Source organism: Anguilla rostrata, chromosome 12 (genome assembly GCF_018555375.3).
Source record: "Anguilla rostrata isolate EN2019 chromosome 12, ASM1855537v3, whole genome shotgun sequence".
Lineage (NCBI taxonomy): Eukaryota > Metazoa > Chordata > Actinopteri > Anguilliformes > Anguillidae > Anguilla > Anguilla rostrata.
The window spans coordinates 33,272,719-33,289,871 of record NC_057944.1 but is presented as its reverse complement, the minus strand read 5'-3'; the positions used below and the strand labels follow the sequence as shown (position 1 = coordinate 33,289,871).

The 17,153-nt window shown below is 43.8% G+C and overlaps 1 protein-coding gene across 2 annotated transcripts in view; it reads left to right on the top strand.

The window, feature by feature from the left end:
• The window catches only part of LOC135235945 (SR-related and CTD-associated factor 4-like), a 34,577-nt gene that overhangs the window by 6,836 nt on the left and 10,588 nt on the right, over positions 1–17,153 (top strand). For both annotated transcript variants that reach the window (XM_064302025.1, XM_064302023.1), the window contains exons 8-16: positions 218–312; positions 3,159–3,285; positions 3,700–3,888; positions 5,921–6,003; positions 6,100–6,296; positions 7,289–7,389; positions 7,730–7,843; positions 8,479–8,635; positions 9,033–9,151. In XM_064302025.1, coding sequence (XP_064158095.1) covers positions 218–312; positions 3,159–3,285; positions 3,700–3,888; positions 5,921–6,003; positions 6,100–6,296; positions 7,289–7,389; positions 7,730–7,843; positions 8,479–8,635; positions 9,033–9,151 — 1,182 coding nt within the window. The remainder of the gene's footprint in view (positions 1–217; positions 313–3,158; positions 3,286–3,699; positions 3,889–5,920; positions 6,004–6,099; positions 6,297–7,288; positions 7,390–7,729; positions 7,844–8,478; positions 8,636–9,032; positions 9,152–17,153) is intronic.

Here is a 17,153-nt window from a genome sequence, read left to right as displayed (position 1 = left end):
GAAATCACACGATTGTGATTTGGCGGGAACAGAGGGCTCGCGGGTGTGGCAGGGGGAGAATGCGGCGCGGTTGCTTGATGTGGAAATCCTGCGCCTGTCCGACCTGCTCTATGGGAGTGTGAGGGCTCTTCTCCATGCGCAGGCAGTTGGGATGGAATGGCTGTACGATGTGGCGCTCGTGTAACAGGGCTGTGGTTTGGCCCGGTCTCCTTTCCAGAAGCTGCTCGACCGCTTTGACTACGACGACGAGCCGGACGCGGCCGAGGAGGCGAAGAAAGAGGAGCCGTCCCCCGCCGCGGCCCCCCCAGCTTAGTGAGTCTGCCGCTGGAAGGGGGCGTACCGCACCCAGCCCCTCCCCAGACCCAGCCCCTCACATTTACACCTGCACTCACATTTCAGCCATTTGAGTTTGCCTCTGAAAGGGGGAGTACCGCACCCAGCCCCTCCCCAGACCCAGCCCCTCACATTTACACCTGCACTCACATTTCAGCCATTTGAGTTTGCCTCTGAAAGGGGGCGTGGACCAGACCGTGTAGATCACCAGCATCCCGAGTAGCAACTAATGAGAAGTAAAGTGGTTTCGCCATAACACCCTGGTGATAGGCAATCCTTTGTCACTGGTATTAACACGAGGAAGGGAAGGTAGAGAGCGGATTTTTTGTTTATTTATTTTTTTGGATGGGGAAGTATGGGGTGGATGGTGGGAAGATGTGGAAGTGAGTAATGGGAAACATGGTGGAGAAAGGAGGAGAGAGATGTTTCCTGAACAGATGGGCCTTCAGGTTATGACTGAAAGAAGGGAGGGGCTCTGGTGTCCTGACTTGAGTTGGGTAGGTTGTTCCACTGTTGGAGAGCCAGTAGAGAGTGGGAGGAGCTAAGGCCCGGTTGCCACACTAAGGAGTGGGATATTTACTACAGGCTTTCCCAGCAGTACTGATGTAAATTACAGGGATTCCCTGCGGTTGATTCTGGGGGCTGGGGGCTCCTACATTTATTAAATTACTTAAGACATGTTTTTAGAATGCTCATGTAACAACAGGGAGGGAAAGGAATGACATCACCATCAACAAGACATTAAACATTAAATTGTGTTAATCTAGGAATAACCTTGGCTATGGATCCGACGGTCTCATTATTCGATGGCAGCTAAATCCAGCCGTATCAGAAATGAACATTAAACAAGGCATTCTGCCTCGCTCCCTTAAGTTGCTTTGTTAATGAAGATGGCAATTTGATAGTTGATGACCCATTTTTCCTAAAGCGTAGTGATTGAATTGCGTTTGGTTGATAGATTTGGAAGGCCTGAGTTTCTAGGGCGTGTGAAATGATAGCAGCTCTTTATTCACGTCCCTGCTGGAGCGTGGGGCCTGCTGGGTCATCCAGAAGATGTGCGATATTGGACCAGTGAACACTTAAAATACAGAGCAGCGTTTGCACCAGCTCAGTGCAATCACATGAAAATACCTGGTAGATCATTTGTAATAGATTGGCGGATCACATCAGTTCACAACAAATTGCCTTAACTGTTATTTAAAAAGAAATATCCAGATATTAATTTTGACAACTTGAAAATGTTCTTTCAAGTCTATAAAAGCAGTTTTTTGGACAGTAGATTGATTTCATTGGTGGAGGAAATGCAGTCGTCCTCAGTTGTACAGGAACGCAGGAAGAGCACTGAAAGTGAACGTGTTGGTGCCAGCAAATGTAGCCAGAGGACCTCCGTTCTCCCACAGTTTTTTGCTGGCAAAACCGCTCTCCAACTCTGCCACGTCCGTCTGCCTTAAACGTTTGAGCTTGTCACCTGAGTACTTTTTGAAGACGCGCTGCCGCTGAGTCTGTAGGAGATGGGTTTTCCCAGAGTTTTACCCCGATTCAGGGTCCAGGTGGCACCCTTCCACTGCTCTGCTGAGCTGAGCCAAAATCAGCCATGCAGCTGGGGCTCTCCAACCAGGCGGTCCTGGCTGGGGTAACGCGTGGGCCAGGGTGAGCTGAGGTAACCTCTAAATTTAAAAGGCTGTCCCGAGCGAGGGGGTGTTTTTGGGTACTTTGTCCATTACAGTCTGAGGAGTTTGTCTTTCTAGGAAGTGAAAGATTTCTTTGCCAAAGTAGTTAATGTTCCCTTGATTTCTCCCTCTCAGTATGTGTGACCGGTATGGATGCTGATAGTTGCAGCTAATTTACTTCAGTAACAGAAAGTGCCAATGGCTTTGTTCTTACAATTTGCCATACTAATAAGGGTTATTTACTGTATGTCACCTGGCAAACACTGAAAGAAAAAGTTGGAAACTTTATGCCTGGGAAACCTTTTGCGAATATAAAAATAGTGGAGGCCTGGACCCTTCTCTGCAGTTAAAAAAAAAAAAAAGATTTATTAAACAAGACAACAATGCAGTTGTATTGTTCATTATAAATCACGTTCTACAGTAATTGTAAATCTGATACATTAACGGTTAATCTTTTTAAAAAAAATTACATATATCATATAAAAGTAACTGTAAGCAAGTACTTACAAGTTAACTGTATGAAAGTGTGCATTTTAAAATACTCAGTAATGCGAAAAGCTGTGTGAATTGAAGTGAATTTGAATCTAATGTATTTGATTGACAGCTAGTGATCCATGCTCAAGTAAATTCTGAGATCATCGCTGAGAACTGGCTAATTAACACATGGGTCGGGACATATTGTTATGATCAGTGACTGAGAAAGTATATAAAAGACTGGAAACTATATTACAGTCATGCAGAAACAATCTCTGATTTATGGACCGAATGTTAATGGAATTCTTGATCACTATGACGTTAACTCGTGTATGAAGGAGTGTTTTTGAATGGGAGGCTGCGTCTGTTCAGGGAAAAGCTTTGTCAATGTGTGTTTATAATCCGTCCTGGCTTTTACAAAGCGTCAGTGCAGTCATGATTTCTTGCTTGCCTGGAAGAATGAATTGAGATTCTTCTGACCAACGATACTGCTGCTTTGATTTGTGGGATTGGGCTTGAGTTGGGATTGAGTTAGTGCTCGCCTTGGCCGTCTGTCTTTGAAATGGGACTCTGCAGAGCCACACGTTAGAACCCTCCTTCCGTCATTTCAGGCAGACCTTCCTGTTTTTGCCCTGTGGAGTTGGGTTTGCATCCTGATTTTCCCTGTTTTGTTTTTCTCAGTGGGATTCCTGAAGGCACACAGCTGCAGATGCAGCAGCCGGTGTTTCCCCAGGGTCCCGCGCAGATGCCAAACATGGAGCACTATCAGTCCCACACAGCCGGCCTGCCCCACGGCCTGGCTCACCAGGTACCTACTCTCGCCCCCCCACAGCGGCTCGGCTGCTCCCTCTCTTAAAGGACACCCTTCATCAGCTACGCCCGCTACATGTCTGACATTCTTTAACTCTTCAGATCTTGTCGCGACGTGTGAATGTTCCTTTAGATCTTAGTTCGACAAAATGCGCTACCAACTAGAACTTGTAATTATATGAGGGAAGGGTTGTTTGATGTTGGAGTTTCTTTTAAAATTGTCTGTAAATCTGTGGGTTTCTGCTGGTTCAAGTGCAATTTTACTGGTTTCTGAAAAATTACATAATGAAAAATGAATAAGTGCATAAAAATATCAGAGCTACTGTTATGATGAAAGGCTGTGGCTTAAAAGTGAGATAACAGAAATGATAAAGTGAATTTAGCTTGTGCTAAACGGGACGTTATTTTCCAGGTGTCCCTCCCTCCGAACGGGCAGCTCCAGACGTGCGGCCTGGTCCCCCCCCAGCCATACCCAGGCATGATGCCCCCCATGGGGCAGCCTGTCGTGCCACAGCAGGTGGGGGTGGGGCCCCCGGGGTTCGTGGGGGGGTACCCTCCCCAGAACGAGGCCTACGCCCAGCACATGGTGCAACAGTCTCAGGTAAGACACCCCCCCCCCCTCAGTGACCTTCTCTAACCAGCTTTACTCAGGGGTCACTCTTGCCCGTGGTACGCTACGTCTTTGGAACGCAGGGCATTTCGAAATCTGCGTTTTACACTAATTCAGTTGGTGTCTGATGAAAATAACTCTTTTTTTTTTTTTTTGGCCATGATTTGCCACAATATTAGTAACACAATAATAAATGTATGTCGATCATAATTTTGTTATGACACTTGTAACAGAAGCTGAGTGAAATTGAAGCTGGATTAGTGAAATGAAATAAGATGCAATGTTTTCATCTGATCAGAACAAATTGTTTTTCCGCACCAAGTAATAAATATATATTTTTAAAACCCTTGGAACAATTTCTGTTAATTTACTCATGTTCAGCAAGCTAGGTAGAGCCTGACATTCAAATTAAGCGGCTTTCTCTGAGTCTCCAATGCTGCCAATGGCTGTGTGAATTATGTCAATAAACAACATGCATGTCAGACATCGAAAGACGATTGGCTCAGAGAAACAGGAGTAATTATTTTGTCATGGTCAAGTCTGGGTCATCACCCATTTATTGAAGAAAAAAAAAGTTTGTGACGCTGCATATTTCATCCCCCTGCATTCTGTCCCTTCTTTTTTCTGCCAGATTCCTGTGTTAAGGTGACGGCTGTTTAGGGCTGCCTGAACACTGTGTTCTCTTGGCTCACATTAACTAAGGGAACGCTGGTTCTCACGTAAATAAACAGCTGAAAAGTGTGGCCTCTTGCACCCTCTGTATTTAAATGGCGAAAGGGCACTTTAATCGCGCGGGTTTTGAAGTCTTCACCTGCGTTGCGATGGCTTTGTGAACTGTAATGACCCGATGGCAGGGCTGTATTGCGCTCTAGGAGCAGCTCCTGCTCTCTCTCTTTCTCTCTCTCTCTCTCTCTCTCTCTCTCTGCATGAACCCTGTTCCTCTGATCCCCTGTCTGCCTCTTGTGAGTCTGCCTGTACGCTTGACCCTCAGCGTTGATATGAACATCTGGGAGGATGGCACTGCTGACCGGTGCGAGTCTCGTGACGAATTCCCCCGCTCTGGGCGGGGGGCATGCAGCTGTGCCAGATGTTGGCCAATGCAGCCATTGTTCTGTTTGGTTGGTACTCGCTGGTTTGGCTGAACAGAGGGGACCTGATGGCATCATCAGAGGAGAACAAACGTGTTTTTTTCACCCCCCTTTTTAAAAAAATTTTAACTTGGCAAAACACAGTGAGGACACAAGATATTTCTAATGTGAAATTATTGCTGTCACTTGGTAAGTGACAGGTTGGAAAACTTGTTTTCTTGTTACTTTACATTTTAGAGTAAAATTAAAATGACATACAAAAATCCATATTCTTACCCGTCACATTCACTTTGAAACTGGAAAGGTTTCAGAAGCTATTAATTTCTTGTGTGCCATTTCTTATCTTATATCTTACCTTTGTGTAATAACCTTCTGGTTTTTGTATATATCAGTACTTGTTCAGTGGTAATGTTTTGACTTTAGAATTATAAAGCCTCAATTATCTAAGTTGTTTTAATAACCAGTGCAAAAAATAAGCATTAAAAAACGGCAATGGAACCAAACGAAAGTACAGCGGTTCGCATTTATTCGTAGAAAAATTAGCAGCCCCTGTAGTCATAGATACGCCCATGGGAAAAAAAAAAAAGAAAAAAAGCCTGAATCTGACGGCCTATGTGATGGAACCGTCTCCACACAGCTATGCGTGCGTGTGTGTGTGCATTATTTTACACTAAAGTGTTTTTCATGTATTGTGTGTTCCGAGGCATGTGTGTTGCTATGGCAGCCTCTCACTGAAAGTGCTCTATAAATAAGGGTGGTCACATGACCCTCTCTTATGCCCTTATTGGTATATTCTCCATTACCATCGTTACCTTCTAATAAATATATGGAAATAAGCTGCCGCTAGAGACTTTATTTTATGCAGTTTTGGAGCATTTTGATGTTCATTAGCAATTTTTTTTATTGACCTCCTTTCCCCCTTTATTGGCTCTCAGGGAGTTTCCATGGAGATCGATCAGCCCATGCTGAAGGAAGGCAGGCATCGATTGGACGGCAGGAGGTCCCGGTCGGGCTCCAGGTGAGTTTGAAGCGCTGTGGTCGCGGCGCGTAGCGCTGAGCGTCGACGGCGTCCGGCCCGGGTGCGAGCTCACGGTCACGCGGTCGCCCTTCCCAGGTCCCCGCGGCGCAGGAGGTCCCGGTCCAACTCGCGGTCACGGAGGTCCCGGTACCGGCGGTCCCGCTCGCGGTCCAGGGAGCGGAGGCGCGGCGGCGGCTCCCCCCGCTCGCAGTCCCAGGAGAGGGGCGAGCGGGAGAGGGAGCGGGAGCGGCGGCAGAGGGGGCTGCCCCGCATGAAGACCGGCACGCTCAGCGGTGTGTAGAGACGAAATTTCACACCCCTTCCAGTCTCAGTCTGTGTGTCTTGCGCACCCATCAGTCAGATGCATTTACCCTGCCGGCAGAATCAATAACGATAATCATAAGTAGGCATTTATAATATCCAATGTTTAAAAGTATGCTAAGAACAATATTTAAAGCCTTAGGACTTAAGAATAGATTCATGCCCTAAGACCAGTCATGTAAGGATGGGGCTTGGTGAGGCTTACCAAATGCTTTGCCTTTTTGACAGTAATTTATAGATGCATCGGCTAGCTCTAGCAGAAGTGGTCCTAGCATTCGTTGGGCCATTTTTGTTTTACAGTTATTTCCATCTACGAAACTCTGTGAGTCAGCTGCAGGAAGAGCTTGCCAGCTCATTGCAGCTGAGAAGGGTAGATGGGGAGAGAGATAGATACTTTAAAATCAGCTATGTAGATGTAATCTACAAACCTGCAAGTTTACATTGAAAATGAAGTGTGCCACTCTTTTTCTTGGACAGCTTAGCTTAAGGCTTAAGATACCTTTTTTAACTTGGTTATTATTCATCATTCTATACCAAAACATAAGAAGAAAATGTGCTTTCCTGCAGCCTGTTACGAGTGTTTATTTCTTACTGTATCATGAATATTAGTGCATACTGCATGCGCTGGTCCTCTTCCCCGCAGATATAAGCCTCAGTCTTAAGTCAGTCTTAAGTGTAGTTCAGCTGGCAGGTCCCATTGCTGTAGTTTAGCTCTGCAGCGTCCCAGTGCTGCAGTTTAGCTGTGCAGCGTCCCAGTGCTGCAGTTTAGCTGTGCAGCGTCCCAGTGCTGCAGTTTAGCTGTGCAGCGTCCCAGTGCTGCAGTTTAGCTGTGCAGCGTCCCAGTGCTGCAGTTTAGCTGTGCAGCGTCCCAGTGCTGCAGTTTAGCTGGCAGGTCCCATTGCTGCAGTTTAGCTGTGCAGAGTCCAGCCCTCTCAGACTGCAGTTCTTTCCGCCCCCCTGTCAGTGTGCAGCACCACGCTGTGGGTCGGCCAGCTGGACAAGAGGACCCAGCAGCAGGACGTGGCGTGCCTGCTGGAGGAGTTCGGACAGATCGAGTCCATTAACGTGAGTGTGCGCGCGCGTTTGGGGCGGGGCAGGGGCGGATGGGTGGGAGGGAGTACAGCCGTACAGCTGTGTTCGTGCTGCAGGAGACCATGTTTAATTTCGTTTCTCAAATGTAGCTTGCATTTTCCATAAACTAGCAAACAGACTTCTAATGCTGGGGTAATTAAGCCAGTTTTAAGAGTCTGAAACATTTGTTATGAATGGGAACATTCTTTATAGCATCAGCTATTTGTTTAACGAATCAAAATCATATTTTCATTAATCAGCATTTTAAAAGTTTTTATTATTGAGTCGCAAGCTTTGGACACAGTAGAAAGGGTGATGTCCTGGTGTCTTCCAGATGATTCCGCCCCGGGGCTGTGCCTACATCGTCATGGTGCACCGGCAGGACGCCTTCCGCGCCCTGCAGAAGCTCAGCCGCGGGCCGTACAAGGTCAACCAGAAGACCATCAAGGTGAGCAGCCTGTGGGGTCCCCTCTCTCTCCCTCTCTCTCCACACCGTGTTCATGGCTGACCGCAGGCTTGTGCCAAAGGCCTCACTGAGCACCACCGTTTCTCTGGCAACCACAGCAAGAGTGAACGATCTGGTGCTGTCGGGTTAGATCCAAAGGCTTTTAACAGACCGCACTATCTGAAGATTTAATTTTTAACTGCTTTTGACGCATTCTTGTCCATTTAAGAATTTTTCTATTGTTCATTTTCCCTCATGTCAGTTGTGGCCATTGTCCATTATTGCACTTTTGTTCTTTGGAGAGCCCTTTTCCTAGATTGAATAGCAGTTGCTCAAAGTGCTTTCCAAAAGGACACGGTTAGGATGACGTCAGCAGTTAGGATGACGTCAGCAATCGAGGGAAGATGAACAACAAAAAGAATTAAACGGATGAGAATGCAACAAAGAAGTTTAAATTGAATCTTCAGATGTTAAAAGTATACGCTCAGGCCTTTGGGTCTAACCTGAGAGCGCCAGATTGGTAATTTCGTTGTGGTTGCCAGAGTGTGGCTAAAATGTTGGAATTAGGATTGTGTGGTGTGGTGGTGAGTCTTCACATCGATGTAAAATGTGCGTTTTGTCATGTCTCGTTGGGGCAGATCGCTTGGGCCTTGAACAAAGGAATCAAGGCGGAATACAAGCAGTACTGGGACGTGGAACTGGGCGTGACCTACATCCCCTGGAACAAGGTGAAACCGGAAGACCTGGAGAGCTTTCGGGAGGGAGGGATGCTGGACGGTGACACACTCTGTCCAGGTAAACCGCTGCCCTGTTCCCTGCTTTTACCGCTTCGTTTCATTCCACCCTGTCACGTAACGGAAGTGGAGAGTCCCTCGTCTCTGCGTTGGCTGTCTATTTCCTGTTGCTGGAAAATGAAAATGTTTCGTTGTAAGCACCGGTCAAAGTGGAAGCATAACTAATGGGCATATAGAGATGTGGCCACATTAAAATACATTAAAAGTGAAAAAGTGAAAGTTGTAGCCGTTTAAGTTGTAGCCATTTAAGTTGTAGCTGTTCATAGTTGTAGCCATTAGAGCTGCAACTTTTTGTAGTTGTAGCTGTTTGTAGTTGTATTTGAGTAGGTGTATTCGCCCGGTTATGTAAGTGGTAGCGAGGGATTGTGGGTAACGTAGTCCTCTGCCTTCCTCCTCAGAGTGGAAGGGCCTCCTGGGTGTGGACATGGAGAGGTCCGGGGAGCGCGCTCAGAACGGAGGCCTGGAGCCCGCGCACGCCGAAGACGCCGCCGCCGCCGCTGCCTCGTCCCGTGCGCAGGTAAAACGCAGTGGGTTTCAGGTGATGAGACGCGTTAAAAACAGCCCCCCCGCCTTCGCTTCCCATCGTTTGCTCGCAGACCTCAGCCGTCACTTTTCTCAGGCGGCAGTTGAGATGTGGAGGCGGGCGCTGTGTGCTTATCGCGAGGTGTCCCGTGTTGAGAATTTACTGAACAAAAAAATTATTCATTTTTGCGTCTGTGTACAGTTCCTCAGCTGACCACTGTTGCAATAAAACCTTATCCCGGCTCCTGTATAGTGGTTTGACGAGCGTCAGAATGGGTAATAAAGCGCACAAGATTGAAAATGAGAACTTGCATCCCTCCCTGGTGGTCAGACGTATGAGGAGGGGAAGGCGCTCTGTAAGCTTGTATGTTTCAGGCTGACTAAAGCCCCTGTCTTATGTCAGCTGATCAATTGGAAACCCTATGCTCTTGCATGACTACCTGAGCATAATGTTTGTTTAACTGCTGGAGACGGAATGGCTCTGTTGCAACGAAAACACACCAATGCGAGTTAGCATAACACAGGATCACACCAATGTGAGTTAGCATAACACAATGTCACACCAATGTGAGTTAGCATAGTAGCACATCGTTTAACACCGATGTGGATTAGCATATATATCGCAATACTGTGGACTGGCAGAAATATCACTCCGACTTGAATTGCCACATCACGCCGATGTGTATTGGCATAATATACCGAAAGTGAACTGGCGTAAATGTAAATTTAGCATGCTATCGCTGCAATGTGAATTGTCATAATTTCACACCGACGTGATTTTGAATTGGCATAACGTCACAGCGCTGTGAGTTAGCATAAGATCGCGCGGATGTGTATTGGAATAATCATCTGGCTGCGCTGGCAGGTGTGCGTACAGGTTCATCCTGCTGGTGTGTGCGCTACTGTCCGCTAACCGGTTATGCCACCCTCTAGGATATTCAGCTGCAAGAATAACATTAACTTTTTAGGCTTGGTTCTGGGGCCTGCCCTGTGCGGCCCCATTATCCTTCCTACTGTCAGTGTAATTCCTCAGGGTTAAGCTTGCTATGGGTGTGAATGACACCTTTATGATCATTAGGCACGTCAGGTCACATTTCTTTCGGGAATTGCATACACAGCCGGTGAAAAAGACATTTATTTAGGGTTTTCTGATCTGTAAACTAAACAACTGTGCATCGTACTTTCTGCTGAATAATATTTTTGGGAGGTAGTTGCATTTGCGAGGGTGATTGATGGGCGTGTTCACAGTAGGGGGGTGTTCAGTGCTCCCGGTGTCGACTGCTGGTTACTGATAACAGTCAGGTACATGTGGAAGATTGGAAGATCTGAATCTAAGCGAATGGGAATTGTAGTTTAGTATGTGTAATGATTATATACATTGTAGATGAGAAAAGTGTAGTTTTTTTGTACAAAATGTGTACAGGATTGTGTGCGCATGTAATTCTGCATGAGGCAACAATTTAATTTCTGAAATTTAGATTGCCATCCATTGAGTGTGCATGCCATTTTCCATAAGCTAGCAAACAAGTTGTAATGCTGGGGTAATTTGGCCAGTTTTAAGTGTCGCACGCATGTGTTTTAAATGTTCTTTATACCATAATATTATTTTCTAATCAAAATCAAAATCATTGGCTAGCATTTGTATTCTGTAATTGAGTCCCAAGTTTTGGACACTAGAAAAGGCAATTGTGCATGTGACAAAACTATTTTAAAAAATCAAGTCTCCACATTTCAGTCTGGTATATTGGGGCCACTGCTGTTAAATCCAGGTCAACTCTGCCTGATGGAACTCAGTAGACTGGTGGTCTGAAATCAAGGTTTGAACTCCTGCACTCCAGGAGTGTTTTGATTGGCTGGGTGTTTGTTGCAACTGAGCCAATCCGAGTACAGTTCAGAACAGCTCAGGGCGCTTAACAAAAAAACAAACAAACAAACAAAAAAAAGAGTGACTCAAGAAATGTGCTGAAGGGAACGTTCTGCTGTTGAAGCCAGTTGCAGTCGTCTTCCTCCTTCCCCCCCGCTGGGATACCGTGGAGTTGTTTTGTATTATCAAAATGTTGTGTAAAGTGAGTGTTTTGTCCTGAAGAATCCCTAGTATTTTTTCTAGGTAACGAATGACTCTCTTGGAAGTGAAGTGAATTGAATTGAATAACATGGTGGCCTCTTTGACTGTTGCTCAGGTTTGCACTTAAAATAAAACTTTGATGAAGTATGTCTGAGTTTGGAAAATGGAGTTTACTATTCACTCATGGTGGAGGATCCATTCATTCAGATAATCATCACACTTTGAAATGTGTTTCAAGGGTATGCCAAAACAAGAAAGATTTTATTTGTCATTGTTACTCCAAATGTATACTTTTCAGATATCAACCCTATATTTCATGATTAAACAAATCACCAGGGGGATTATTTCCTCTTTGTCACTTATTATTCCTCTTTGAAAACCCAAAATCACACTATAAAACGTGCATACTTCACTGCTTTTCACATACATACTACAAATACAATATTCCACAGATGTGACATAGACAGACCAGAGAGCACAGGCCTTGCAAAAAAGAAAAAGAAAAAAAAGTGTCAAAAATATAGCTTTTGCAGATATTAATTATAACAATGAACATAACAGCAATGGATTGTGTTGGTATAGCACCTGTCATCTCAGGATCTTTACAGTGAAGGGGAAAGCCACATATGAACACCCAACTGGGTGATGTACGGCAGCCAATGTGCACCAGATTTCCAAACGCAACGAGGTGAGGTGCGGACTGAGGGACTCTGGGTAAATTAATCGTGGTGTCAGTTGTTTAACCACAGCACATTATTAAAATTAAATATGTAAATATTGTCATAGATTTTAGTACTGTGGGGTGGTGGGGCTTTGGAGAAGTCCACTAGAGAATCTCTGACCAAAGTTAAAGTCTTGCTTGGGTCACTATATTTATATTACATTCATTTAGCTGCCACCCTAGAGAATTTAAAGAACAGTTCTGTTATGAGCAATGGCCCTCCAGCTGAATTGCATCAGTAAACATACAGCTGTGTACACTTACGATGTGTCAGGTGACTGCTACAGTATGTCAGTTTCCCCATCTGTTCAGCAAATACATAATGAAATCATTGCAGCTCTTGTATGTTTCCTTTGTTAAAATGTTCACTTCACTGCATGGCTGCTATACTGCACATTTATTGAGTAACATATTGCAATGAATTAATTTGACTGAACGGTGATTCTGTGCAGTGGGGAAGAGGGAAGGAGGCAGTTAGTAAAACACTTAAATTTGCCATATAAATATTTATATACAAACAATACATGATCACTCACTATGTGAACCTTTATAGGCAAATGCATTACATTACCTTGCAGGTATTTAGCAAATGCATTTATACAGCTGGATATATACTGAAGCGATGCAGGTTAAGTACCTCGCGCAAGGGTACAACAGCAGTGACCTGGGAATCGAACCTGTGACCTTCAGGTTACAAGAACAGTTCCTTACCAATTATACGACACTGCCGCCCCAAATATGCATGTATTTACACCTACAAGCAGTTGATAAGAAGAGACCAGTTACTGACCACAAAGAAATAAAATATATCTGTGGTTTTCACTGTGAATTGCTAATTTAATGTCCTTCATGAACTTGTGGAAAGTGACAGGCCATTTAAAGAAGTCACCTGAAGAACGTTGCATATTTCTTGGACTCCCTGTTGCTCTCTTGATAAGAGAATCACTTGCACTGCATACTAAGAGGTTTTTGCACCTTAATATTTTCTGAATGCCAAAAATCAACTGGATATCTTGGCAGTTCTTTCGTTGTTTTGTTTTTCAAGGAACAGGTAGGAATTGCTTTGAAGTTTGTCAGTTAGCCTTTGATTATTGCTCTGAATTAGGTTTCACAAGACATTTAACATTTTTTATAAGGATTACTTGCAACACAATTTCATGATAGCCATGCATGTAGTATATTTTTTTCAGTATCGTCAATATATTCTATGATATGGCCATAATGGTTCTGTCCGACTCTGTAATGAATGTATCCTTCGAACAATTATTGTCCATCTATCCAACACCGATATACCTGAAGTCATAAAACTGCATTGTCTAAAAGATATTCAAACAAGTCTGAGGCATACTGTTGCTTTGGTCATTATAATTCACTATTGCGAAGAACCTGGCCTTTGTACTTTTTACTGCGACAACTTCATTTAGTGACAGTGATTGCTTTTTCGATGTGGAAAGTAGTTTGGCACGGTGCCAAAATACTGAAAATAGTACCCATAGAAATGAACAATTTGCTAAGTTTTAAGCCAAATTTGGTAAAAACTAAAATGTTTTTTTGTGATAATAGGTTGCATTTTCTGAAAATGAAGAAACCTTACTGAGCTATATTTAATGATTTCAGCGCACAACTGAAATGAATGGCTTCCCTGGTTAATCGCTAAATGGGGTAGAGATATGTCAAAAAGTACCAAGACAGCATTTACGGTATTACCATTTTCCTAGGATATGTTGATGATACTGGAAAATATTTTTAATGTCCTGTGTTATCCTTTAATTATAATTCTTCATTTATTAGGTCAGTCCTGTATGAGTTCGTCTTCCAAATAACTGCACTGTTGAAATGATGTATGTAGCAGCACTTTCTTTTGAGTACTTACAGCCATATAAATCGAATATTTAATTACACCAGAACTGACCATGTTTACAATGGTGAACAATGTGTAGTCAGTTTAAGGAATGCACTGTACTGCAGCAGATAAGCCTGAGAATTTAAATGCAGCATTTGTGGCGCCATCATGGCACCTATTCACTGATGGAGCTTTTTTTATGGGACGACTGACACATTAATTTAAAGTGTCTGAAATGTTACAAGAACTCACACCTAAGCTTTGAAAATGTGTTTGGATATCTTGGTGAGCTGAACTTGCCAGTTGAAAAGTCTATGTTGCAGTTTTTACTTTCTGACAGAGTATAAGCATTCTTATTCAGCTAATGATGCAAGCTTACACGCACGTTCAAGACCGCATAATTATCATCTGATGGGATCTTGTTTATAAATGCAGTGTCGACCTGTGCTGTTGTCTCACCAAGGTGAGTGTGTGGAATAATTGTTGGAATTACATGGGTTTCGGTGCTCTCTGCATTTTTTCCAAATGTAGGTAAAGCCTGATTGGCTGTCAGGGATCTGAACAATCACACCTAATTTGTTCCTATGGAAACGGCATTTACCACTGCCTTTGGTGCATGTTTTTTTATTTTTTGTTTTTTTATTCACACAAGGAAAATATTGAGACAACAGCAGCTAAATACTGATAGTGCTGGTGAGAAAGAAAAGCCCAAAAGGGCTTATAGTACTCTCACCCTGTACTAGTGCATCAGTTTATACAATACATGATTGTAAAAACAAAAGAAAGAACCAAAGGAAAGTCTCTCATATACGTATTCTATAAAATTAATTCCGTTACACAATAGTGATAGTCTCATACAGCAAAAAGGTTTCAATGCGACATGTCATGTTAAATCAACTTAGTTCCACACCGGGGACGCACACAAGCGATTTTTAATTCCATTACACGCCCTTGAAATGGGTTTCTGTTTGTCACATTAATTTATGGATGAGGTTTCTGAGACCTTCACTAGGGCTGACCCGTACAAAAAAAAAAAAGAGAAAAGCGTTCTGCAGCGTAGGCCCGTTCTGATTGGATCCAGTCCAAGTCCTCCCTTTACGGGACAATTTGCCGCAGGTGAGGTTTCTGGAATACGGAAAGGGACAGATGCAGGGTCATTCAGTGCCCAGAATCAGAGCCAGTGACCGTAGACTTGCGTATGAAATGAGAACACGGACGTACCCGAGATGCAGATTATGAAGCAGGTAGATGCACGCAATTGAGGTTCAAGTCCACAGGAGTGTGTTTGTTATTGACAGGGAATGTCTTGACAGCATTGTGTCTTCGTTATGGGAATCTTTTTCAGAAGTTCCAGGCTTTTTCAAAATCATACCCTGATGTGGGTTACAAAATCAAGTTGATTGATAAGGCTGAATAAGTGTATGCATTTTATTTATTTTCATTACAGGTTTTGACAACACTATATATATAAAACAAAAAAGTGCAACACACACAATCTGATAGAACAGAAAAGGTGGAGAGGGTGCAGTGTTACAATACACAGTATAATATGTAGTACACTATGTACATGATATTTTGCATCCTACATAGTATTTGCCCAAATAGCCGAATTTTGTTTTAGTATTTGCATAATACATTGATGCTCTCCGCTAAGCCCTGGAGCAGTGATTCTGTTGCTTGTAAGTGATATTGTTAAAATCCCTGGGCCATCTAGTCCATCATATTAAGAGCATAAGTCCATAAGAGCTGAAGCTGCTCACCCCATTGTGAGTGAATGAGGAAGTTTAGGAGCCAGTTACCCACGCTGAATCCGTTGGATTTCATCTCTTTCCAGTTCAACAATATTAGCCGTTTTACGAAAGAAAAGCTAATGACATTATTTGCTGTGTAGTGCTCCATTGAATATTGTCAGCCTTGTTACCCAGTATACAGGTTACATGATATTGCTACATTTGAACACTGAGCGTTGAACACAAAAATGTCTGTTACTTCAGTCCAGAATCTTTAAATTAATATGCAAAAGCATAAATGATGTAAAAGTACCAACTTCATCACAGCCATACCAGCACATATTTGAAGCACTATCTTCAGGTTTTATGGTGTAATATCGGCCTGAAATTGGATCTTCATCTGTGTATATCTCACACACTTTGACAGAGAATTTAATTGTTTCAGTATAGTGCCCCATTCATTATTAGTGACTGGCAATCTCATATCTCTTTACCACTCTAATTTTGTGGGGGAGATATTACGCCCCCCCCCCCCCCCCCAGTAGTATTTTTTAATTATCTGAAAGCAAAAAACCATTCTGTGTAGTAATGACTTTCAGCATGCTATCCAGTGCAGCTTTATACCAAGGCGGACACCCAAGGATAAGTGTTTTGACTGTATATTTCAACTGTAGATACTGCAGGAAAATGGATTCATTCAGGCAAAATGCCCTTTTTATTGCAGGAAATGGAATTTGCCGGGAAAGGGACATATGCCGCCTTTTCCGGTGCCCAGAATCATAGCCAGGCACAATACGCTTTTATTAAATGAGAAAACAAATGTACACGAGATACAGACTTTGAAGCAGGCACACAAACATAAACTGAGGCTCCACAAACAACTCAACAGGAAAAAAAAAAAACCAAACGTTTTTCTGGCTCTGTACCTTAATGAAGGGAACGTTTTTCAAATGTTCCAGGCTTCTTTAACCCGTTAATGCCCAAGTTCTTACATTTTTTGGATTACTATAGGTTAGCATCTATAGTCATCCAAAAAATATTCAGATGGAAAACGAGTGGTAGAGACTTCGGCAATGTAAAATCATTGACCAGGCTAAAATCATAACCAGGTGCGGGTTACACAGTCAGGTTACCTGACGGCTCTGTAAGCATGTATTCTTGATGTGAGGCTAAACAATTGTCTGTGGCCTCAGTCCAAGTTTATAATCGACGTACGTTACCACTAACAGTATAACTGATAAACAAGGTTAAAGCAAGCCTTAGGACTAAAGAGCATATACAGAGAGAACCGGTCTGTAGTGCTGTGCTTGATCTTAAATCGTTTACATGGTCCATTGTTGAAGACGGGTGAGATTAGGGAAAGCAGGTATGTACCACGCGCTCGGTGATGAATGGGTTAACTAGCATGGGGGGAGGGGGGTGGGGTTAGCTATTAAAGACTGGAGAGGCGCTGAGCCCGTTGATTGGACCCCCCCCCCCGTAAGTGGCCAGCCTGGCTGGTGGGAGGGAACAGGAAGCAGGCGGCTAGCTCCGCTGGCTGGAGCGGCTCCCCACGTTGCCCCTGGACCTGCGGCTCAAAAAATCCACGGTGGAACCAGAGACGTGGGTAAGGCTAGCTCTCCCCTGTCGTCACGGTGA